At 40.7% G+C, this 25,699-nt stretch overlaps 2 protein-coding genes across 2 annotated transcripts in view; one reads left to right on the plus strand and one right to left on the minus strand.

Annotated features, from left to right (window-relative positions):
- Positions 1-9,349, minus strand: part of LOC144268070 (uncharacterized) — a 32,195-nt gene extending 22,846 nt beyond the window's left edge. The window contains exons 1-2 of the mRNA XM_077822627.1: positions 9,221-9,349; positions 8,278-8,354 (exon numbers count right to left, since the gene is read on the minus strand). Of these exons, the coding sequence (XP_077678753.1) occupies positions 8,278-8,306 (29 nt within the window). The 5' untranslated portion in view covers positions 8,307-8,354; positions 9,221-9,349. The remainder of the gene's footprint in view (positions 1-8,277; positions 8,355-9,220) is intronic.
- Positions 9,350-9,381: 32 nt separating this feature from the next.
- CC2D2B (coiled-coil and C2 domain containing 2B) overlaps positions 9,382-25,699 on the plus strand; it is a 114,193-nt gene continuing 97,875 nt past the window's right edge. Inside the window, exons 1-7 of the mRNA XM_077822854.1 lie at positions 9,382-9,406; positions 9,652-10,019; positions 11,788-11,858; positions 12,232-12,357; positions 14,503-16,283; positions 17,189-17,254; positions 19,550-19,626. Of these exons, the coding sequence (XP_077678980.1) occupies positions 19,624-19,626 (3 nt within the window). The 5' untranslated portion in view covers positions 9,382-9,406; positions 9,652-10,019; positions 11,788-11,858; ... (2 more) ...; positions 17,189-17,254; positions 19,550-19,623. The remainder of the gene's footprint in view (positions 9,407-9,651; positions 10,020-11,787; positions 11,859-12,231; positions 12,358-14,502; positions 16,284-17,188; positions 17,255-19,549; positions 19,627-25,699) is intronic.

Raw genomic sequence — 25,699 nt, forward strand, 5'->3', positions numbered from 1 at the left:
ACACCCCCTTCTCTCAATTAAGCATGTGAAAAACTCTCCATTCCAGTTCTGAGTCCTCCCAAGGAAACTCACCAAAACCAATGTCTCAATATTCTGAAATTTCTAACAGGTATAAAATAAGCAGAAGGAAGACAACAAACTTTCAGATACTCTTTATCTATCAGAAGAAACAAAGGGTACAATTCTCCCTTTACAGGTTACCTTTAAGAGTAGTGTATGGGGCACACCAGAGAAGGAAAAGATAAAAGATCTGTAGAGAACAACAGAGGGTTAGGATGAAATAAAGCATAGGACGGTGCAGAGCTATGAAGGGAAGAAATCTGAACTTGTTCTGGAATACAAGAAGAATCCAGTGAAGGAACAGGGGATGGAGAAGGAGGAAAAGAAGATGTGGTTAGAGCTATCAAAGAGGAAGTTTCTAGTAGTAGAGTTTTGGAGAAATGGGGAGAGTTAAGAAGTTGTGGGAGGCCAGAGAAATGATAGTTACAATAGTGGAGACATGAATAAATATTTTAATATTTTAGGGTGGAGGGGAAATTGCCTCAGCGGAAGTCTGTGAGCCTAGATATAGGGCAGAAGGTATTAGAAGTCAAAGATGATATCAAGACTAGAGACAGGGTGACAGGAAAATGGTGGTTTTGTCAACAACAATGGAAACAAAGGCTTGAGTGAAAAAGCAAACTCTTGGAGAAACTGAGCTGGAAGCAGCTGACAATCCAAGAGGAGTTATTAGAAAAATGAAGCAATGCTTGACTAGAGAAATAATGAAAGGTTAGGGACAGAAGTATATCTAGAAATCATCAGGATAGAAGTGACAGCTGAATCTATGTGATTGATTGAGACATGCAGAAAGAAGCTATGGAGGCAGATGATAAAGGAATCAAGGATGGAACCATAGGGACTCAAAGGAATACTGGAGAAGTCCCGAAGCAGTACTCGGGAGGTAAGAGGAAGAACCAAAAGTGTTAAGAAAATGCAGGAACAAGTGTGAAAGGAATAGCTAACTGTCAAATAGGAGATAGTCTACGCACAATTAATTAAAATACAGTCTCATTGCACATGTAATTTTCCAACCTCTGGAAGGAAGAGCATATATGCTGATCTGCTGTCAGCATCTTAAAAAGGTGTATGTGAGGAATACAAGTCAAATCTCACCTTTAAATTTGCATCAGAATGGCTACACATCTTTGAAAGCCTCTCATGGCCCCACTGTCTAAATTCAAATTTCCTGGGTTTTATAGTGCCCACAGGATTATTGTTCTAACAGAAAAGCCTTTAAGATTATACATTTGTGCACACCTAAATCAATAAGTGACATATTGCGCATACACAGTACTTTTTTAGTCATTATCTTTATTTCTCTAATTTTTCAGACTTGCAAACATTCCATATGACTATATACATAAAGATTTGATATCTTTAAAAAAGCCATTTGAGTTATGCAAATATTTAAATAAGTCTTAAACTTTTTTCTACGCATGGAAACATTTTGTGCCCATCCCCTCCCCCAAATGCACTACCACCTCAAAGCACATAGAATTTTACCTGTTTTTCTAAACAAAAGGCAAGTGTCTCACTTTTGAAATGAGAACAAGCATTAAAACTTCAAGCTCAGACTAATTTTTTCCAGAAAGTTATTTGGGTCTGAAAACAGGGGCTTCAAATAAAAATAACATCTTAACTATATTATTGTTATAAAAGTATTCTAGCTACCTACTTTAGAAAAGGTATATGAATAGTATTCTTAAGTCTGGTTTACTTGAAAACTTACCCCTCTTTCATCCTTTTAAAATTAACGTTTATATATTTAAAGAGTTTCAGAGATCTGCCACAACAGATGGAAACCCTCTTAAAAACAAAGTAAGAAAGCTCCCATCACATTTAGTTACATATATACTGGTAACAAGTATAAGGGAACAAGGCTGACCCGGGGTCAAATGGCTATGTATTTAATAGTGAACCAATGGCAATGGTCCCTTGTTGTACCAGGATGGAGAAAAGGAAGAAAATGGAAACTTAGGAAAGAGCTCGTTTGAAGTGTGATTGAAGATCAGTGACAGGCTCTAAATGTAAGAGTCTAATCTGATGTGGGTACAAGAGGGAGCAATTCTAGAAAGAGATGGACACAGAAAGATGAGCTTACCCTAAGTTAATAAGGTGACCATAAATAAATTAGGTTACTGACCCTGAACATTTTCAGTTAGGCTCCGAGACAGATGTCTGACAGCAAGGAAATTACTTCAACAAACCATGTTACAAATGTTGTTTTGGACAGAAGACTTGCAGATCACTCTTATAAATACAAGTTATATTTGATAAGAATGGCTTACTGCTTTGATTTTTAACAGACTGGATATCTTTATATTAAGAGACTAGATATCATTGAAGTAGAACCACTAACTATCATCCACCTGAACAGTCATAAAATAGAGGTCAAACAGAGGTGCAAACATTAGCAATATTTGCAGTTATGTCTGTTCAATGCAACATTGGTAACACCAAAACAGTAAATCATATTTTAATAATAAAGTTAGCAGTTGTTTTCACCTATGTGAACAGTCAATCTAAATGATAACATAAAAAAATGCACTTTGGGAATCACTGTTATCTAGTGAATGAATTCAGTTTTTTGGCTGCTGCAGTAGATCCCACTGTGTATCAGTTCTTGGAAAAAGCTTACTGGTATCTTCTCAACAGGAAAGTAAAATTATATTAGAACAAGTTGCAGATAAAATATGCAATGAGTTACCTTCATTGTACTTATTTTGTACATTTCACACTCAATTTAGACATACTTTGGTTTTTATTTTCAAGCACAAGATTTACTTGCCTACCTTTTCCATAGGTAACTGGGAAAGTAGAATGTTAGGTGACTAATTTACAGGAGTAAAATAACAGAACTGTTGAATTGTACAATTGGATTTCTCAGTATCAGAAGTAATTTGAAAGCATAAAGCCTTTGGTTTTTGGCTTGGCAGTCCTCACTGGCATTATTAAGCAATAATGCATAGGATAATTGATAGCTCAGTGGGCTATGTCCAAGATTGTTTGTGATACAGCAGCTACAATAGATTTAGAGGAACAGCAGGCGTGTCCTATGGGATGCCTGCACTGCCTCTGCTCTATCTATCTGTTCTATACATAAATAGAACATTCCTGTTTCCAATACTATCATTCTAGTGTCTTTAATGGACACTAGACTTATTTCTTAAAGTAAAAAAGCAACACATTTCTCTACCATGGTACTTTCCAGAATATAATAGCTCAGAAAACTCCAGTGTTGAAGTACACCAGGAATCCAGATTCAGCAAAGAAATTAAAATATTAGCATTTGTCTGTTGGGAAAGGTTTTTGACTAACAGTGGAAAATTGGTAAAGACAGATATACATCTTTAAAAAGTTACACTGGGGAGAAAAGTAACTTGAAAGATGACTATCTGAAGCTAATCTTAACTATTCAGAGGTTTCCAGAACTTGCAGTCCTTTACAAATATGCATGTTTAGAGAGTGATTTTCAGAGTTTAGTACACTCCCCCACAAAAAAAAAACAAAACCCAAAAACAAACAGAATTCCAAACCGGATACTATACATATGCCAAATAACTAAACTGTATAGAAAGAGAGAGACTGAAATACTGCAAATTGCATAAGTTCATTTCCAGAATAGTATACTTGAGCTGTGTGCTGCAACTCAGGATCTGGGTCTAAGTGCTTTACAGAAATGTACAATTCTCATAAAGATACCACAGATTTCTAACAAAGATCTCATGCAACTTGGTTTGCCCTATTTTCTCCTGTGTTTTTAAAGTGTGATTCTGCTCTGAGGTCAGATTTCAAAAGGCTTTCTGGGGTCACACATTGTCTCACTGACTTCCAGAGCAAATTTGCTCAGTTTCTCTCTAAAACAATATTTTACACTGCTAGCCCTGTGAACAACTTTGAATGCAAACTTTGAACTTTTCTTCTCATGCGGACTCACAAATAGGTGTTCAGTAGGACAAATTAGGCCCTCAGTTACACCTGTCCAAAACTGATGGTCTTAAAATCAAAGGCTGACATGTGTAGTTCCACTGCCTTTAATTAAGGTTGGAACTAAGCAAACAATTCTTCTTATGGTGCACAAGAATAAGCAGAATTCAACTTACTCTCACTTAACTGTATTAGTTCCAAAGTGTTAACTGAAGCAAAAAGCAGTAAAAATACCTTTTTATCATTTAAGACAACATATGTAAGTCTGAACAGGAGGAGTAGATAGAGCTCATGACTATGGTGCCATTTTTACAGTCACTCTTCAGAGCAGAACAGAACTGTGATGGAAATTGTATTCACTGTCTTTAATTTGAATTCTGGTGCATAAATAAGAATAATTTTCGTTGTTGTTCGCTGGCAGCTCTGGAAATAGTTTAAGTAACTTGAACTCCCTCTACTGGTTGGTTCAGCAAAAGAACCACATACACACCTTACATAAGGGGATTTTTAAAAAAATGTATATGCAATAGTCTTTAAAAAAAGAGTTCAAAACTCATTCATCACCAAGTTTTAAAGGTTGATCAAACATTGATATACTTGGCAGTATTCTTTTAAACAGCCACCAATAAGAGAAGAATTTTATTCCCTAATAAAATGACTAAAGACACGGTCCTCTAATTTTGTGACTGCATTTCTAATATATCAATGAATTACAAAGCTTTATAAACAACTTTTTACTTTTTAAAATGTCTAATTAAACAATACTGTTTTATTTGTTGAAATCAGGTACCAATGGATTAATAATTATATAAAGACCTGTTAAAGTAATTAGCCATTCAGGTTAAATGTAATTTCAGAAAAATAAAAAAATAAGGGCTTGATTACACTTACACTGGTGCAGCTGTGCCACCAAAGCACTTAATGAAGACACTACCTATGCCAAGTACTACACCTCCCTGAGAGGCTGCAGCTGTGTTGACGGGATAAGCCCTCCTGTCAACATACAGCTATATACACTGGGGGTTAGGTCGGTATAACTACATCGCTCATTGGTGTTGATCACTCTGGGGTGCGGAATTTCCACAGCCCTGAACGACATAGTTATACCAACATAAATTAGTAATGTAGACCAAGCCTAAGACACTGCTGCCCTTCAAAACAGTACTTTCTTCAGGTGACTTTGTATAAGGAATAAAATACAATTAGTGAAGTTAGTTAAAGATGTGTTGACAGAACACTCTAGAATCTGATCTTAGAGGGACAATGTAAAATTAAAAATATGTACCAAACTTCCATCTAAAATTTTTTAGAGCTATTATTGTTACAATTAAAACTGAATATTAAAAATGAAAAATTAGAGGGGAAAAGTGGGAGAAAAAGTGGTGTTTTTGATAGCACTCTATGTACTGCAAGGCGTGGCCTACCCAGTTTTTGTGCTGGTATAATTATTTCAGCCTAAGGGTATAATTTTTTTAACCAAAATAGTTATACAAGTACAACCCCATATTGTGAATGTAGTTTTACCAGTATAAAGGTGTCTCATATCATATAGTTTATTCCCCTTCCTGTACAAGAATAAGTTGTACCACTATAAGCCCCTTTATATGGGTATAACTTGATCCACACTATGGGGTTTGTATTGTTTTAATTATACCAGTATAAAGTGGTACAACTTATATGGTGTAGACAAGCCTTAAGTTTCACTGTTTCCTCTGCATGTAGTCTCTCCTGTTTGCACAGGACTCTCTCAGAGCAACAAGGGATGAGAATAAAATCTGGGAGGTGATTCAGGGCTAACTGTAGTTTTTACAGTAGATTTTAAATTGATGGTATTGCTTTGAGTTGCATAGTTCCTAACCTGCTTGAACTTGTCCTGTTTAAAATTTTCTGGTCATAAACCGAGTTACGAAACTGAATGCTGAATGAAAAGGAGTACTTGTGGCACCTTAGAGACTAACCAATTTATTTGAGCATAAGCTTTCATGAGCTACAGCTCACTTGAGCTGTAGCTCACGAAAGCTTATGCTCAAATAAATTGGTTAGTCTCTAAGGTGCCACAAGTACTCCTTTTCTTTTTGCGAATACAGACTAACACAGCTGTTACTCTGAAACCTATCATGAATGCTGAATGGTTCAGAGCAATTTGCCCAGAAAGTTTTCGACAATTTAGTTAACATATTCACACAAGCAATTTCTTACCAGAAAATTCATATTAAGAATGTTAATAGTGCACCAAAAAGAAACAGAAATAATTAACATATTATGTAGACTTAATAAGACCGGAGACATTTTAAACAATTAGATAAAAATAATTTCCTTTTTCACTCATCTGCAGGAGAAACTGTTAGGAATGCCACTAAAACTTAAATGTGCCAGGGAACTGCATTCCTTACACTATTTTATATTACTAATTCTATCAACCATACCAAGAAAATAAGTACCTCAATTTTGATCTTGGCAGATCAAAAGCCTTTTGTATCATAGAAGGAAAGAAGTAACCGCTGAGCTGGGTCACCTTTCAAAAATATTTCTAATTTTAAGTGAACACATATATACTGTTAAAGGCTGTTTCACTAGAAACATATTTAAATGTTTACATAAGAAATTAAGATTAAAAATAAGGTTGTTAAAGAACTTGTAATGCCTTCATCTGACAAAAACCATGCAATTGAGAGACTAACAATCTTTAAAAACACAGCTGCATAATTTGGGAAAGTACAAAATAAACTGAGGAATTAGATTACATTTTTAAACTTAATCTCCTAAATTTTATTAGCTGATGACTCTCCTACAGGATAGAGCTTATTTCTCAATTTGGGAATGTACACAGGTGTTAGTGTCTAATTATACAGTAAGTAGAAACTAGGATAACTTCCATAATTAGAGGAACCAGATGTCCTGATTTTATTGGGACAGTCCTGATTTTTGGGTCTTTTTCTTATATAGGCTCTTATTACCCCCGAGCCCCGTACCGATTTTTCACACTTGCTGTCTGGTCACCCTATCCATAATTAAAAAAGGAATGCCTGTAGCCTGTGTGTCTAGGTCAGAGCTGCTTCACTTCCTTCAAATTCAGGGCATGAAGGAAGGGACAATTCGTTACTGAACACGTTCTCAATTCTGTAATATTAAGCCTAAGCCATGAAGAAAATGAACAAGATGCGAATTCTTCCCAGTTTCCTTCCTTTCTGTTTGATAAGCCTAAGACCTTTTAAATAAAAATAAGTAAAACTTTTAATCTAACTTCATTTAAAACTTTGAATACAGTATGAAGGGAAGTGGAAGAACAAATTAAGTTAAAACTATTAAATACTTTATAAATAATAAAAAGCTACTGATATTTTTAGTAAGTTTTAATTCCTGACCCCAGCCTGCTATGACCAAACTCATCTAAAATTCTTTGAAGTTACTTGCCCTGGATTGGTTTTATAATATCAACATAAGAGATCTTTTTAGCAGGGAATAGAAATCAGGACTCCTATGTACTATTTTTGACTTTGTAATTCATTCAAAGGCTTTGATAAACCTACTTTACCCTCAATGTAAAATGGGGATAATATCCACCTTTCTAAAACACTCAGATCTTCTGATGAAAGGCATAAGCCTCACTGACTACTCCATATTACTAGCCCTTAAGTTTATGTGCACCCAACTGAATCTGTTGGTGAACTGCCAGTAGCACAAAGGCTACATCTGTTATAAAAAAAAAAAAAAAAGGAGATCGCAGCCACTTTCATTTTTAATATGAAGCAAAGCCAGTGGTCCTAGCATGCCGTACTGCCAGATCACTAGGATGTGGATAGAATGCTGCGACTTATTGTCTGAGACATCACGAGTAAACATTCTAATAGTTCACTTGAAGAGTACAAGTAGAGGAAAAAAAGGGCTTTTGCACTTGCACCTATGAGAATGTCTCTTGTGCACATGCATGCAAGCATCTGCCCCCCTCCCCCATCTCCTCCCCAGCTCTTGGTGGTACTGTAAACATCTGAGAAGTTGAAAGGATGGACTACTGTCCCGCCCCCTCCCCCAGTTGTGAGGACGCAATTGGGGGGGGGGGGGCGGCTAGGAAGAGGAGCTATGTGTGGTTGATGAAGGAGAAGCGTTCACAGACAGGCTGGGATATTATACTCACCTGGGGGATGGTGGGCTGTGTCTTCCCTGTCTTGGAGCAGATACCTACCTTAACTGGCTGTAGGTGGCAGAGAGGAGACGCTGTAGCGAGAGAGTGCATGGGGCAGTCAGAGCCCCCTCCCTGCAGGCGGGGCTGGGCCCGCTCCTGCCTCTCTCAGTGTGAGGGATACTTACCCATCGGGGATAGTATTCTTCTTTACCATGCTGAAAGCGGGAGCAGGCAGAGCAGGAGGCAACGGTGAAAGTGGGCACTGCAGCAAAGGAGAGAGAACCGCGCAGTTAACACGGTGCCAATCTCTTTCTCCATTAAGATGGTCCGTCTCAGAGGGCTGACCCTAAATGCAAGCACAGCAAGCAGCCATTTCGGCTCCACATTTGATGCCATCAAGTTCTGCAGCTTGCAGGCTGGCCCATTTTCCTCTGCTGCAGTAGGACAGGAGGGAAAGACAGCAGGTCACCCCCCCACCCCCCATTTTCCCCGACACTTGAACCAGAGAAGAGGCAACAGATTTCTCCCTCAATTCGACTCTAGCAGCAGGGCTGAAGGGGTCAGAAAGATCTTAGTAGATCTTTCCTCCTCCTGTAGCAGATCTGCCCTCCCCTTGCACTCTCTGGGCCTCACTTCTGCTCCCAATGATGGAAGGGAAGATCAGCCCCGCAGCAAAGGAAGAAGATTCACCTGCCCAGCGCTAACCTAGCTGGGCCCGATCCTGCCAGGAGCTCAGCACGCCTCGGCTCCCGCGGACCTAGAGACCCCAGAACGGCCCCAAAGATAGCCCGGGGCCGCCGCTCCAAAGAAGATGCTTTTAGCTGGCGCGAGGCCCCAACCGCAAAGACGGCGCCCACCATCCTCTCTGGCCCCGGCAGCCCCAGCCCCGCGGCCGGCTCCCAGAGAAGGGAGAAGACGAGGCGAGCTGCGCCCAGACTCCGGGGGCTGCCGGGTGCCGGCGAGGCAGAAGGATCAGGGATGGGGCTGGGGCTCGGAGGGAGGCGCGGGGACAGGCCGGGCCTGCGGTCAGGTCTCCTGAGTGAGAGCGGCAGGGCTTGGACCGTGAAGGGGGTGCGGTCGGGTCCCGGCGAAGCAGGGTGGGGGGCTGGGGCTGCAGGTCGCCCGTACCCTGAATGGATTTTCCTTGAAGAGAAAAGCTGTAGTAGCGACACAGACGACACAGAACCTTCCCGAAAGGGTCCGCACTGCGCAGGCTCAGCGACCGGCCAGCTAGTGTTTCACACTGCGCATGCTCATCAGTGGCCGATCGGGTCCGGGATATCTTAGTGCGCAGGCTCAAGAACAAGCGGCCAGGTTTGTAGGTAGGCTCAATAACTGAAGGACTAGTGAGGCACGGGGTTATCAGTGCGCATGCCCAGCAAATAACTGGGGAAGTGGTGCGGTGTCAGTGCGCACGCTTAGAATCAGGATTGGGGTGGGGGAAATTGTATCAATGCGCATGCTCAGTATCCGCTGGCCTAACTAACTTCAATAGGTGAGAGCTGGGATCTTCTGGCTTGGGGACGCAGCTTATGGCCCATCCCTTATTTTTCCCTCAGGGGGACCACAGCTCCCGGCATACAGTGCGGCATCTGCGTCTGATCGGCTAGGCCCTCTCCGTCTTTGGTTGCGGGCGAGGAAGGGCGCGGTCGCTCCTACTTATGCAACCCGGGGCTGAGGCGCGGGTGCAGGCCTGCGACTCTTGTGCCCTGAGGTGGGGGGACGGTGCACGTCCACAGTGTGCGCTGTCCGTGCTAGGATGCCCTTAGTCTCACACGCCGCCTGGAAGTCTTCTACACCCGGGTTTCTCAAACTTCATTGCACAGCGATCCGCGTCTGACAACAAAAATTACTACATGACCCCAGGACGGGGGCTGAGCTCTGCTGCTGCCCGGAGGAAAGTCTGAGCCTGAGCCTGCTGCCACAGGTGGTGGGGAGGGGCAAAGCTAAAAACCAAGGGCTTCAGCCCCAGACAGGGGGCCTGTAACATGAGCTGGGCTGAAGCCCTTTGGTTTCGGCTTGGGCCGTGGGCAGTTGGGCTTGGGCTTCAGCTTCATCTCTTGGCAGTGGCAAATCTAAGCCAGCCCAGTGACCCCATTAAAACTGGGTTGTGACCCACTTTGGGATCCTGACCCACAGTTTGAGAACTGAGGTTGTACTCTGATGTGTGAAGGTGCCTGCAATTTGCCCACAGCCTGGTGCTGAGTTGCTGACAAGGGTCCCTCGTTGCTGGTGCTGTTTGTTTAAAAACATTGCAGTTACCATTATGTGAGCAAAGTTACCAATATGAGAGGAAAGTGGTCAGGGATAGTTTTCCGAAGAAATTGGCACCTGATGGTGATGAGGCAGCTGTGTAAATTCTAGGGGACTTTCTTACTGTGCTGAGAGAGAAAAGGGAGAAAAAATTATCTAGAGTCTAAATAAACCACAGAACTCCTTTAACAGCCTCTATGTTCTCTGCATATCTGAAAAGGTGTGGCTCCTTCTGTTCCCCACTCCCACTGACACTTTTGTACAATTTCTGCCCTTCAGGGCTTCCCTCTTTTCTCCTGCTTTCTTCCCCGTTTATCTCAACTCCTATCACATGCAGGCTCCTCTTCAGCTGCCTGCCAGCTGTATCTTGTCTTTCAGGAGCACTTGGTTCCAGCTCCTGCCCTTGTTGTAGATAGCTGAAAGTGGGTGAGGATTGGGTCTTCCTGCTGATGAGAGAGGAGAAGCAGGCAGGAGGCTGCGGGAACAGGACAGCTTAGCTATAGGAGAAAAGTTTCAGAGTAACAGCCGTGTTAGTCTGTATTCGCAAAAAGAAAAGGAGGACTTGTGGCACCTTAGAGACTAACCAATTTATTTGAGCATGAGCTTTCGTGAGCTACAGCTCACTTCATCGGATGCATACCGTGGAAACTGCAGCAGACTTTATATACACACAGAGAATATGAAACAATACCTCCTCCCACCCCACTGTCCTGCTGGTAACTAAATACACACAGAGAATATGAAACAATACCTCTTCCCACCCCACTGTCCTGCTGGTAATAGTTACCAGCTGGTAATAGTTACCAGCTGGTAATAGTTACCAGCTGGTAATAGTTACCAGCTGGTAATAGTTACCAGCTGGTAATAGTTACCAGCTGGTAATAGTTACCAGCAGGACAGTGGGGTGGGAGGAGGTATTGTTTCATATTCTCTGTGTGTATATAAAGTCTGCTGCAGTTTCCACGGTATGCATCCGATGAAGTGAGCTGTAGCTCACGAAAGCTCATGCTCAAATAAATTGGTTAGTCTCTAAGGTGCCACAAGTACTCCTTTTCTTTTATAGGAGAAAAGTAGCTCAAAGAAAAAAGGCTGCCTAATGCTGTCACATATTCCTGGCTGTGATTAGTGGCTGGGACGCCAGTATCCCTGAATGACGGTTGAAAACCCTGGACTGTTGACAGCTGTGGCCTGAATAATCAAGGGTGTTGGCCACAAATGCTGAAGTCTGTGTAAAGTGCCACTTTTGTTCAGTTTTGACATATTATAATTTTGCATTAATCAGCTTGTTTTAATTTTACATGTTTTTTGTTTGAGAATTCACCTCTTTTAACTCTTTAAGAATTGGTTTTTCATTGCATAAATATAGATGTATCATACTTAGTCCTATTCCTCTTTTTGTACACAAGGCCACATTACACTTTTAATTATGTTCCTTTTGCCAGGGCTACGAATTAAGAGCCATATACTACAGGGGATTTTCCAATGGTAACAAAAGAAGGTTTGCACAAAGATTGTGAGTAGTATATGGCCACTAAACTTTGTTAGTAAAATTATTATTACAGTAGGTATCATTTGGCTGAGAAAAATGTTGCAGGATGCTTTTAGGATCATGGCTATTTCTGTCCTTTGATTATTTGTTTGTGCAATTAGCTAGGTTGTGTGTACAGTTGCAGTACTTGTACATTCAGATTAGGCAGACAATTGTACAACTGTTTTTGAAATTATTAGCCTTCATTAGGATAAAAAATAAGCATTTCATGAGGGTAGTTCACACCTCTTTTGCACCTGCTCTCTCAGCATTCTATTGCTTCAGATTTTATTTATCAATTGAACCATAAAGACTAGAAGTATCAGTGCTGTCTTCTTTCTTTGTTTCCATTCTGCAGGATCTGGATGTGTATTGAAGTAAGGGGTGTGCGTAGCTGCACTCAGCTAATGATATTTGACTCTTCTTGAAGTAATACTTGTGGGCTATACCTCTCCAGCTGGGAAAGGATTGAATCAACAATATAGTAATAGTACTAGAACGTGGAACTCTTGATTCCTGTTCATGTTGTCTGGTGAACTAAAAATACATAGATTTCTGCTTCTCCTGGTCTCAGAGTTCTGTTTTCTTGGCTTTTGCACACCAAGACAATTTCCAGATTATGGTTATATGTCTCAAATGGCATATGTGCAAGTGTTTGGTGTGAAAGATGAATATTAAAAGCACCATGTTTAGTATAGAAGAAAGAACATAAGAATGGCCATATTGGGTCAGACCAATGGTCCGTCAGGCCCAGTGTCCTGTCTTCCGGCAGTGTCCAATGCTAGGGGCTTCGGAGGGAATGAACAGAGCAGGCAATCATCAAGTGATCGTCTCCTGTCGTCCACTCTCAACTTCTGGCAGAAAAAACAAAACCAAAAAGTTGTGATAGGATAAAATAAATGTCAAAACATACATTCAGATAGTTTCCCATTCTTTGACTAGTGTAATAAGTTTCCTTCTGAAAAATTTATTTGTTCATAGTATACACTTTGATTGCAAATTCTACATAATAGAAATTGCTGTTCTCCCCTAGTGTGTCTCGCTGTAGTCTAAGTGAAATTAATTATAAATTAAAAGATGAAGTTCTAAGCTTATTTTGGTTGATTGGGTCTTTGGAGAGGAGAGAGGGTTTATTTATGTAGGATAGATGCAGTTAAAACAACAAAGAAGTGGAGTATTACCTATAAGAAGAATGGGAAAAATAAAAAGTTTATCAAAAGCCAACAATAGACTCTGGATGGGACATGTAAGATTATATTTATATTATATTCATTCAGAAGTGAACTAAATAACTTTATTTAAATGATAAAATACAATTTTATTCTGTTGAAAGAGAGGAATTGTTCGATACTGTATAAAATAATAAAACCAAATATGGGCCTCATGTCTAAAACACTACATTACAATTACAGCCATATTAGGCGATCCAGTTATTACGCAGCTTCATTTTATGGTATAAATAGGACTTAACAAGCCATATTCTCAGATCTTGGTTTCTTTTGATCTGTCAATGAAGATGAGAGCACAAGTACTGATACATATATGTTTTTTACTTATGTAAATGCTATGCAATTTAGATACAGCTCTCAGGCTCTTGGCAAGTTGCCAAACACGACTGCTGGGCAGTGTGGAAGGGGAGAGGGGGGTCCTAAAGTTTTGTATCTATTTGGTTTAGCACGTATTCTGGCATGTTAATTTGTTGTAATTTTCAGGTTAGTAACCTGATTATTTAGAAACCCATGTCATAGAGTTTAACACTAGAAGAGACTACCAGATCATCTAGTCTGACCTCCTGTATAGTGACCTGTATATCACAGGCCATGTAAACCAGTTGTCTGGAAATGTGGCCATCTGCACAACAATCATATTGTTGTTCCATATTGTTTACTGTTAACTATTTTAACTCAGGTTATAAACATAGATTTTAGTTGTTCATAGAATATCAGGGTTGGGAGGGTCCTCAGGAGGTCATCTAGTCTAACCCTCTGCTCAAAGCAGGACCAATCTCCAATTTTTGCCCCAGATCCCTAAATGACCCTCTTAAGGATTGAACTCATAACCCTAGGTTTAGCAGGCCAAGGCTCAAACCACTGAGCTATCCCTCCTCCCTGTTTACATATTGTAGTATGATATAATACAAATGTTAAATATCAAAATAGAAGTATTTTATATAGTATTTCAATAAAATGCTTGCTACAAAATTATGTAACCAGAATTTAATCTGAATTTATTGCGGTGCCTAGCACTAGAAAAACATGAAATACAATGCACTATGATTGTGAAGTAGAGGATAGCTAACTTTAAAATATGTAAGAATTTGGAGCATCATGTCTGTCGATGAACATACTTTAAAAAAATTTTAATCATTGGAAGTATAGACATGTTTTTTTTCTCTCTGTATTTCTGTCTCTGCATTTTTAAGAATTTAAAATGTTTTCTGTTGGTTTCATCTTATTCCTTCATGTTATATCATTAAACATATTTTAAAAAGCTGTATAAATATTGCTTTCGTGGACCCACTGGATTGAAGAGAAGTTAAATATTTTTATTTTGGGCAAAGTAACTTGTAATGGTCTGATAGTTGATAGGATTAATATCAAACAATGATATGACAGTTTGTGTTTTTCAGTTTACTTACTATCTTGGTTGTTCAAACACTTCAGAATAAATGGATCCTGATCAAAAAGAAGAAGAAATGTCATCAGATAAAACAACTAAGGGAAGTTGTGTTAGTTGAAAAGTAAATGTTTTATATTCCTTTCCAGACAAAATACATATGACTGGATTTAGCATTCTTAATTCATGCTGGTTTAAGCTAACTACTGATGTTAATCATAATAATCGATAATAGAAATCTGTGAGTAGAAGACCCAGAGGATCTGTGGATTTTCTGTTTTGCACAGAGTCGTATTATTTTTTGTGGGGGAAGAGAGGAATATGTATAAGACAATATGTTGAGAACCAATAATAACAGGAGTGAAAAGTCATTAAATAGTAAAGCTCTGTAGTTTAGAGTTGAGATTTTTAGCTGCTAATGAAGTCTTCAATGTAAAGAACCAGTAGTGTCCTGAGGCTATGAAAAATAATTTAGTTAGAGACTTGATCAGTTTAACCAGTAACAAACAATTCAGTCTGTGTTTACACTGCAGATATTCTCCTTTCACAGCCATGTTTGCGAATCTGCTCCTATGTGGTACCTAACCATGTTTGTACAGAACATTCTGAGAAAATCTGGGCAATTTATTCCATAGTGTTTCATCAGGGGATATGGTGTCCACAGGATGTGCATAAAAGGAAACATCAGCATCATATGGTCCAATGTGCTATGGGATGCCCTTTGCAATAAGGAGATGGGGGAAAGGAGGACTGACCAAACAAATGCAGTTAGGGAGTCATATCCATACTGTATGCAAACATGCAGTGCTGAACTGGGTGTTGGATGAGTCTCTGGCAAAGGTGAAATGCTGCTATTGTTATTAATAGACTTTTAACCGTGTGATGTGTGAACACAAATCATGTTTGAGCTAGCCATACCAGTAACTGACTACTAATCTAGTTAATTTTTTTTCTTTTTGTCCTTTTTCTCCCATTCTGTTTGATATTTATTGCACACTGTTTGTTGCTTCTGTCTTCTCCCAAACAGTTGCCTCTCACTTCTTGCCTCCTTGATGGTTGCCTTTCCCTGGTTATCTTACTTTCCTTACATTGATGGCTTTTCTTCCTTGCCCTGCTTTCTCTTCACTCTCGTAGTTGCTTCTGTTACGTGTTCACAGAATCATAGAATGTCAGAGTTGGAAGGGACCTCAGGAGGTCATCTAGTCCAACCCCTGCTCAAAGCAGGACCAATCCATAATTTTTGACCCAGATCCCTAAATGGCCTCCTCAAGAATTGAACTCTCAGCCCTCAGTTTAGCAGGCCAATGCTCAAACCATTGAGCTATCCCTCCCATTGGCTTCCTTTCCTCAGCAATTTAATACTCGCTTTCTTCCTCATATTCTTCCTCTTTCTTCTCCTTATTATCAGGGTCATACCCCATTATGTAGGTGCAGCACAAACAGAGAGACATAGCCCATCACAAAGAATTTACAATAGAACTTAAAACAAAATGCAACAAGTGGATGTAACAAATGGAGGATAATACCTCATAATGTGTGGTTTCATAGGTGGGCTATGTGCACTACAGATGGTTTCAAGTGTCTGTCTTAAAAAATTGTAGGATATAAACAAAAATGATAAATGTCAGCAGTTCCTATCTGATACTTAGCTATTTTCTGCTCTGCTGTGATTTGCTCAGTTTCCTTCTCTTCTTATTTTCACTGCTGTGCTGTCTTTGCCAGAAGTATATGGTACAAGAAGTGGTGGCAGCAGAAGACCACTGACTGTTACCACTTGAGTATCCAACCCTTAAGGTAACATAAAAAGGCTGTCTTTGTGGTATCCTTGTGCTGTGTATAACTATATTAAGGCTGCAGAATGGTAGCACCCAGATTAGAACTTGGATTCTTTCCAGGTTTGTAAAACTGATCATTAGGAACGGTAATGCTGAGTCTGCAGGGTATATTATGGCCCTTGTCACTTCACAGCAATACATGCAATAAAGAACTTGGCTGCAGTAATTTTTTTTTTTTAAGTGATATGCTATCTCCTTCAGTTACAGAGGATATAGAGAGAAAAAAATCCAAGGGGATTTCAGGAAAAAAAAATTAAAATTTAATCCTAAATACTTCTACTAGATGGAACTTTGGGGACCATGGGCATTGTACCGTTCAACTGGTTAGAGAGATTACTGTAGAGTCATGTAAGATATTTTTATTTCCCAAGGATGATCAGTTTTTTGCAGATCTCCTAGCACCTTGACTGTGAGGAAGAGGAGAATTTGGATTTCCTACATTTCAGTATAAAGCACTGATACTAGGCCTCTCTTTGGACCAGACCTTGAGAGGATCTTAAATTATGGAAATTCTGACTTTCCTTTGTCCTTATATGGCAGACCCAGACAGCTGAGACACAGATTAGGTACCAAGGGAAAAAATGTGAGATTGACAGACCAGGTGGAGGAGCTGCATACCAAATGCAGCATCCAGATTCTGCCACGTCAAATTAGAGAAACCAATATTGGCAGTCAAAACAAAAACCTATCACTACTACAGAAAACCCCCCCTACTGTCAAAGTTTTAGTCCACGCAAGCTTATGCTCAAATAAATTTGTTAGTCTCTAAGGTGCCACAAGTACTCCTCGTTCTTTTTACTTAAGACATGTATCCTATAGATAATAATAATGTAAGCTTTAGGATTCTGTTTTCTAATTCTCCAGAAAAAGGATGCTCAGAAAGCAATTCTGAAGAAGATCTCTCAAAGAAGAGAAAGTGCTAGAAAAAAGGTGAATTTGTTAACGCTACATTTTAAAGATCTATACTGTACTAGCTCTTTATTAGAACAGATATTAGAAAATACTTTATCTTGTGGAATCCAAGTATTTTGATGCCTTGGGCTCTGTATGGAATGGTACATATATACTTAGTGGTGACCACTAGCTGTTAAAAAGTAGTACAGATATTTTTCAGTAATACATTACCCTTTCGATAAAGAGTATCTTATGTTAACAATATCTTGTTTTATTTAGCCCAAATACATTCTTTAGAACTAAAATGCCCACTTTAAAATTGTTTGTGAATGTAATTTTCTCACAAGCATTTGACTTAATTTATCTACATGACAATGTTTATTACTTCCCAACAAAGCTTTTTTGCACAGATATTCCAAAGTCCAGACTTCATACTGATAGCAGAGTTGTCCTTTCAAGAGATAGTTAGGTTATGTCATATTTTAAAAGAAATCCACGCATGTGTTAATACAACCTTAGATTGTTAAAAGTGAAAATGGTGAAAATCTAAATTTCTTTTCACCAGTTATGCTGCTTCTAGACTGGTCAGCTTAATTTTCTAGTTCTCATGGATTTGTGTGATGCTGTTGTGCCTGGTTTGCAAAGTTTGTAGGGGGAATGTTTAAATCAAAACAAAACACAAGTTGTTTGAAATTATTTAGAAATATAACTTTATAAACAAAATATTAATTTTGGCCTACATTTTTGGACAGTGCCTCTTTAACTCTGCTATCCCTTTGGCTAGGAGGAATAGATACTAAACAGTTAAATTGTTTGTGATTAACTGCTTTTCTGTTTCATAGATTCTTAGTGTTTAAGGCCAGAAGGGACCATAAGATCTTTTAGTCTGACCTCCAGTATATCTCAGACTATTAAATTTCACCCAGTTACCCCTGGATTGGGCACAATAAGTTGTTTTGCTAAAGCATATCTTCCAGAAAAGCATCCAGCCTCGACTTGAAGACATTGAGATGGACATTTTACCACATCCTGAGGCAGTTTGTTCCAGTGGTTGATCATCCTTGTTGTTAAAAATTTGTGTCCCAATTTCTCAGTTGATTTTGTCTGGCTTCAGCTTCCAGCCATTAGTTCTTGTTACGCCTTTCTCTGCTAGATTAAGGAGCCCTTTAGTACCCACTATTTTCTCACCATTATCAAGTCCCCTTTGAATCTTTTGATAAACTAAATAGATTGAGCTCTTTAAGTCTCTCTGCATGGCATTCTCTCCAGACCTTGAATCATTTGTGGCTCTTTTCCTGAACCCTCTCCAATTTTTCCACATTCTTTTAAAAATGTGTCCTCCAGAATAGGATATGGTATTCTAACAGCAGTCTCGCCAATGCTGTATGCAGAGATAAAGTCACTTCCCTTCTCTCTACTCTCCTGTTTAGCTCTTTTTAGCACAGCATCGCACTGGGAGCTCTGGTGTTGCTTGTCTACTCTGAGTCTAAATTCTTTAGAGTCACTGCTTACCAGGATACAGTCCCCCATTCTGTAGACATTGCCTTCATTCCTTGTTCCTAGATGCCTAACTTCACATTTGGTGATATTAAAATGAGTTTTGTTTGAATGGGCCCACATTACCAAGCAATCCAGATTGCTCTGTACGGCTACCCTATCCTCATTATTTACCACTCCATTTAGATTAATCAATCTTCTGAGGCTTTTCTCCCTAATTAGCTATATTGTCTTTCAAAAGGACATGGTGATTCAGATCAACCCACATTTTTTTCTAAATATAGATTTAAGACTCTACTGTAACCAGTCAATTTCATTTTCCATTTTTTAATCTAGAATATTTTCTTAGACATCATTAGTGTCTTAAATTACTCTCTTAATTAAAACTAATGTTTTCCTGAAATCTTTTGTACTATTTGTTCTTTACAGACCCAGGTCTATAGGTGCAGAGGAGAGCCTCGGATATAAATGGTAGTTTAAAAGTGTGAAATGCGCTTCCTAAGACAGATTTTGTCTCAGTTATGATGGTGTAAATCTGTAATAATTCAACTTTCTTCAGATGAGCTATTGTGGATTTACACCAGTGTGACTGAAAACAGAACCAAGTCATTTTCTGTAAAAAGAAGTACAATTTGCATCCAATGGTCTGAAGGAAGGTAGCACAGTTTTCAGCCTGTACTTGGATTTTCCACAAAGGAGGTATTTCTTCTTGTGGATGGTTTTAAAGAGTTCTTTGTATATAGCTAACTAATGGGTTGCTAGATATATTGTTAGATTAAAGCAGGTTAAAATATTAATTGTTGGGACATCTGTTAAACCAATGAAGTTTAACAGGTAACTGGAGAACATTTTGAACAAGAACAAGTTGAAAGCAGCCTTCAGAGGAACAGCTGTGTTATCTCTTATTTATGGTACAGTGTGATACTGTCTAACATTCCTGCCTGCTTTTAACATTGGGGAAAATAAGGTTGATTTGAATATGGTATTCTTGTACAGCATCTTATTGGTTATTAACCTTTTTCCTTTCCTGTATTTCAATGTTATTTCTATAAACTTAGAAGTTTAAATTTTGACACATGAATGTATTCATGATTTTACTGATTTATAGTATGTCTATTACTATGAAATCTGGAACCATTACAGATTAGCACAAGCATCAGTTTATAAATGCAAATTTAAAGTGGCAGCAGCAAAGATGATGCTTTAGTACAGAACTATTTGGAAAGACTTAACTCAAAAGATGGACTTTGCACCATTCTCTAACAGTTTAAGTGGGGCTTTGACAAACCACCAGAGGGAGCATATTCTGTAGTCAGGAACTCTGCACCAAGAATTATTCTGCCTCTAGTCCTCAAGAGTGCCCAGCTATGGACTGTCAACAAAACCCACGCAGTTAAAATTAACCAACTTGCTGTTGCATGGGGAGAGTCAGTCCCAAAGTAGCCAGGTGCAAAATATATATGGCTTTATAGATTAAATCCCTCACCTATAAATTACATTCGGAAGCAGATAGAAAGGTAGTTAAGTACACAGAGCACAAATGCAGTATGCTAATTAGGTCCCACTACACTAATAATAATATTTGGTGCTTCGGTAGCATTTCTTATTGCATTAAGGCACTTCATAAAGTTTAGTAAATTCTTTCACCATTTTATATATAGGGGAAAAAAACATTGAGAGGTCCTTTACTCTTAACCTCTGAGAGGACACTGATTCTAACTAAGCCAGAGGACTGCTGCATTTTGCGTTAGCCCACTCCAGGCCCTCCAGACAAGTAGACTTACATCATCAAACTTTAGAGGAGGGAAACGGAATAATGTTTGTTAGAATGTTGTAAAGATAGCTGGTACCCATCCTGTTAAGAGCTTTAAATGTTAGAACCAAAACCTTGAATTCAATGCGCATACCAATAAGCATCCAATGGAGACAGCACATTCTCTTGCATACCCCAAATGACTGCCCTCCTGCAACAGCTTTAGACAGTGTGTCAGTTTTTTAGGTGAAGTTGCTCTATATAATGTTCATTGCAATGCTCAACTTCATGGTTACAATGGCATGCACTACCTGATGAATGTACAAAAGGAAGAGATGCAGGCTGGCAACATTTGTGGAGGCTCTAATATTGCTCTAACAACTGATTTAAAAAATATTTTAATTGTTTAAGTACTTCATAAAAATCAAAAGAAATCTACTAACAGTAAAATACGTTTAAATATAGTTTGATAAAAAACTAGTTACAAAACTAATCAGATTTAGCTCCAGTATTTCTTGTGCTAAATTTTACTCTGTTAGTAGTAATATAATAGATTTTTAGCAGTGTAAGTAAGAGCAGAATTTGGCCCAATATCTTTTTTATTTACTGTATCCTTTCAGGACAGACACATTATATTTGTGAAAGTAAATATTTAATCTATTAGACCAGTGGTTTTCAACCTTTTTTCATTTGCGGACACCTAAAAAAATTCAAATGGAGGGGTGGACCCTTTTGGAAATCTTAGACATAGTCTGCAGACGGCCAGGGATCCACAGGTTGAAAACCACTGTTCTATGGTAACAACAACCTTTTGCAGATCTCTTAGACATACTCTGCTGACTCCCAGGGGTCCATGGACCACAGGTTAAAAACCACTGTGTGACATACTCCTGGACCACAACCTGGAACTGTGGGACTTCTGAGTCACCTTAAACTCTCCTCCCTGAGTTGTCTCTCACAATGCTATGCTAGTGACAAGCAGCCAACCCGTCCAGGTGCTGTGATCACTACAGCAGGGAGACAGAGCTCCGCCCCCCCCCCCCCCCCAGCTCTCTCTCCCCTCAGCAGCACCTGGGCGGGGGGGGAGAGGCCCCTCTCCGCACCACGGCAGCTTTGGGGTTGGGGCCTCAGGATAGGCGCCTCTCCCCCAGCAGCGGCAGGTCTGGGCCAGTGCTGGGTATCAGCCCCCCTCGGCACCCCAACCCTCAGCATGGATTCACCAAGGGAAGGTCATGCCTGACTAATCTAATCGCCTTCTATGATGAGATTACTGGTTCTGTGGATGAAGGGAAAGCAGTGGATGTATTGTTTCTTGACTTTAGCAAAGCTTTTGACACGGTCTCCCACAGTATTCTTGTCAGCAAGTTAAAGAAGTACGGGCTGGATGAATGCACTATAAGGTGGGTAGAAAGTTGGCTCGATTGTCGGGCTCAACGGGTAGTGATCAATGGCTCCATGTCTAGTTGGCAGCCGGTGTCAAGTGGAGTGCCCCAGGGGTCGGTCCTGGGACCGGTTTTGTTCAATATCTTCATAAATGATCTGGAGGATGGTGTGGATTGCACTCTCAGCAAATTTGCGGATGATACTAAACTGGGAGGAGTGGTAGATACGCTGGAGGGCAGGGATAGGATACAAGGGACCTAGACAAATTGGAGGATTGGGCCAAAAGAAATCTGATGAGGTTCAATAAGGATAAGTGCAGGGTCCTGCACTTAGGACAGAAGAACCCAATGCACAGCTACAGACTAGGGACCGAATGGCTAGGCAGCAGTTCTGCGGAAAAGGACCTAGGGGTGACAGTGGACGAGAAGCTGGATATGAGTCAGCAGTGTGCCCTTGTTGCCAAGAAGGCCAATGGCATTTTGGGATGTATAAGTAGGGGCATAGCGAGCAGATCGAGGGACATGATCGTCCCCCTCTATTTGACATTGGTGAGGCCTCATCTGGAGTACTGTGTCCAGTTTTGGGCCCCACACTACAAGAAGGATGTGGATAAATTGGAAAGAGTCCAGCGAAGGGCAACAAAAATGATTAGGGGTCTGGAACACGACTTATGAGGAGAGGCTGAGGGAACTGGGATTGTTTAGTCTGCAGAAGAGAAGAATGAGGGGAGATTTGAGAGCTGCTTTCAACTACCTGAGAGGTGGTTCCAGAGAGGATGGTTCTAGACTATTCTCAGTGGTAGAAGAGGACAGGACAAGGAGTAATGGTCTCAAGTTGCAGTGGGGGAGGTTTAGGTTGGATATTAGGAAAAACTTTTTCACTAGGAGCGTGGTGAAACACTGGAATGCGTTGCCTAGGGAGGTGGTGGAATCTCCTTCCTTAGAAGTTTTTAAGGTCAGGCTTGACAAAGCCCTGGCTGGGATGATTTAATTGGGGATTGGTCCTGCTTTGAGCAGGGGGTTGGACTAAATGACCTCCTGAGGTCCCTTCCAACCCTGATATTCTATGATTCTATCACTACATCAACATGTGGAGGCACACACCCAGCTGAAGTGCATGAATGCTTTCTAAGGCACTCATGAATTAGACACAGGGAGACTCCAGCCAATCACCTTAGTCCTCAGCCTTGCACCCCAGAAAATATACCGTCTTACACTGCTCAAGACCTCTTGAACAGTGCAAGCTCATTAATTAGTTTATCGCTTTGACAAAGGAAAGTGAACATGACCAGCCTTTGTAATCTGAGCAGATTCCCCACTTTAGACAAACTCACTGGTAAGGACAAAACATTAAAATAAGTTTAGCAACTACAGAAAGATAGATTTTAAGTGATTATAAGTGTTAGGCACAGAGTACATAGTTGGTTACATAAGAAATAAAAATAGAATCACAGTCTAAATTCTAACTTTAACAGACTAACACTGGATTTTCCATGCATTTTACAGTTGTTAATACACAGGCTGATGTCCCTTCTCATCCTGGGGCAAGTCTCCACAGTTCATTGTCTTCCAAACGATCTTCTCTGTGTTGAGACTGGGAAGGAGAAAGTCCCAGTGATGATGTCATCTGGGCCATCCATACCCATATGCAAAGTATGTAGCTGTGTAGGGCACCAGAAAATTTGGGGCACCAATAGCGAGAGATGTCAAGAATAACAAGAAGGGTTTCTTCAGGTATGTTGGCAACAAGAAGAAAGCCAAGGAAAGTGTGGGACCCTTACTGAATGAGGGAGGCAACCTAGTGACAGAGGATGTGGAAAAAGCTAATGTACTCAATGCTTTTTTTGCCTCTGTTTTCACTAACAAGGTCAGCTCCCAGACTGCTACGCTGGGCATCACAAAATGGGGAAGAGATGGCCAGCCCTCTGTGGAGATAGAGGTGGTTAGGGACTATTTAGAAAAGCTGGACGTGCACAAGTCCATGGGGCCGGACGAGTTGCATCCGAGAGTGCTGAAGGAATTGGCGGCTGTGATTGCAGAGCCATTGGCCATTATCTTTGAAAACTCGTGGCGAACCGGGGAAGTCCCGGATGACTGGAAAAAGGCTAATGTAGTGCCAATCTTTAAAAAAGGGAAGAAGGAGGATCCTGGGAACTACAGGCCAGTCAGCCTCACCTCAGTCCCCGGAAAAATCATGGAGCAGGTCCTCAAAGAATCAATCTTGAAGTACTTGCATGAAAGGAAAGTGATCAGGAACAGCCAGCATGGATTCACCAAGGGAAGGTCATGCCTGACTAATCTAATCGCCTTTTATCATGAGATTACTGGTTCTGTGGATGAAGGGAAAGCAGTGGATGTATTGTTTCTTGACTTTAGCAAAGCTTTTGACACGGTCTCCCACAGTATTCTTGTCAGCAAGTTAAGGAAGTATGGGCTGGATGAATGCACTATAGGGTGGGTAGAAAGCTGGCTAGATTGTCGGGCTCAACGGGTAGTGATCAATGGCTCCATGTCTAGTTGGCAGCCGGTGTCAAGTGGAGTGCCCCAGGGGTCGGTCCTGGGGCCGGTTTTGTTCAATATCTTCATAAATGATCTGGAGGATGGTGTGGATTGCACTCTCAGCAAATTTGCGGACGATACTAAACTGGGAGGAGTGGTAGATACGCTGGAGGGGAGGGATAGGATACAGAAGGACCTAGACAAATTGGAGGATTGGGCCAAAAGAAATCTGATGAGGTTCAATAAGGATAAGTGCAGGGTCCTGCACTTAGGACGGAAGAATCCAATGCACCGCTACAGACTAGGGACCGAATGGCTAGGCAGCAGTTCTGCGGAAAAGGACCTAGGGGTGACAGTGGACGAGAAGCTGGATATGAGTCAGCAGTGTGCCCTTGTTGCCAAGAAGGCCAATGGCATTTTGGGATGTATACGTAGGGGCATAGCGAGCAGATCGAGGGACGTGATCGTCCCCCTCTATTCGACATTGGTGAGGCCTCATCTGGAGTACTGTGTCCAGTTTTGGGCCCCACACTACAAGAAGGATGTGGATAAATTGGAGAGAGTCCAGCGAAGGGCAACAAAAATGATTAGGGGTCTAGAACACATGACTTATGAGGAGAGGCTGAGGGAGCTGGGATTGTTTAGCCTGCAGAAGAGAAGAATGAGGGGGGATTTGATAGCTGCTTTCAACTACCTGAAAGGGGGTTCCAAAGAGGATGGCTCTAGACTGTTCTCAATGGTAGCAGATGACAGAACGAGGAGTAATGGCCTCAAGTTGCAGTGGGGGAGGTTTAGATTGGATATTAGGAAAAACTTTTTCACTAAGAGGGTGGTGAAACACTGGAATGCGTTGCCTAGGGAGGTGGTGGAATCTCCTTCCTTGGAAGTTTTTAAGGTCAGGCTTGACAAAGCCCTGGCTGGGATGATTTAACTGGGAATTGGTCCTGCTTCGAGCAGGGGGTTGGACTAGATGACCTTCAGGGGTCCCTTCCAACCCTGATATTCTATGATTCTATGATTCTATGACAGCCCTCTCCTCCTGTGAAGGCCTTGGGTCAGCCTACCCCCAGAGGCCTGGGTCCTCACACCTCCCCCCCGGGGGGGCTGCGTAGGGCCCCAGAATAGCTAGGGACAGCCTTGCGTGAACCGTCATTTATAGTTTATTTCCACATGCTAGAAAGATCTTTGCTATGAGGTGGGGGTCAGGTAGCCCCCATTGTATACGTGCCCTCTCTGAGGAGTCTCTGGGAGAATGCATTCTTGATGAGCCATCAACACCTGTCTGGCCAATCTAGATGCAAATCTGTCTTGTCAGTGTTAGTTACTCCTTTGTGGCCACTGAAAGGCTAG

Source organism: Eretmochelys imbricata, chromosome 7 (assembly GCF_965152235.1).
Source record: "Eretmochelys imbricata isolate rEreImb1 chromosome 7, rEreImb1.hap1, whole genome shotgun sequence".
NCBI classification, from domain to species: domain Eukaryota; kingdom Metazoa; phylum Chordata; order Testudines; family Cheloniidae; genus Eretmochelys; species Eretmochelys imbricata.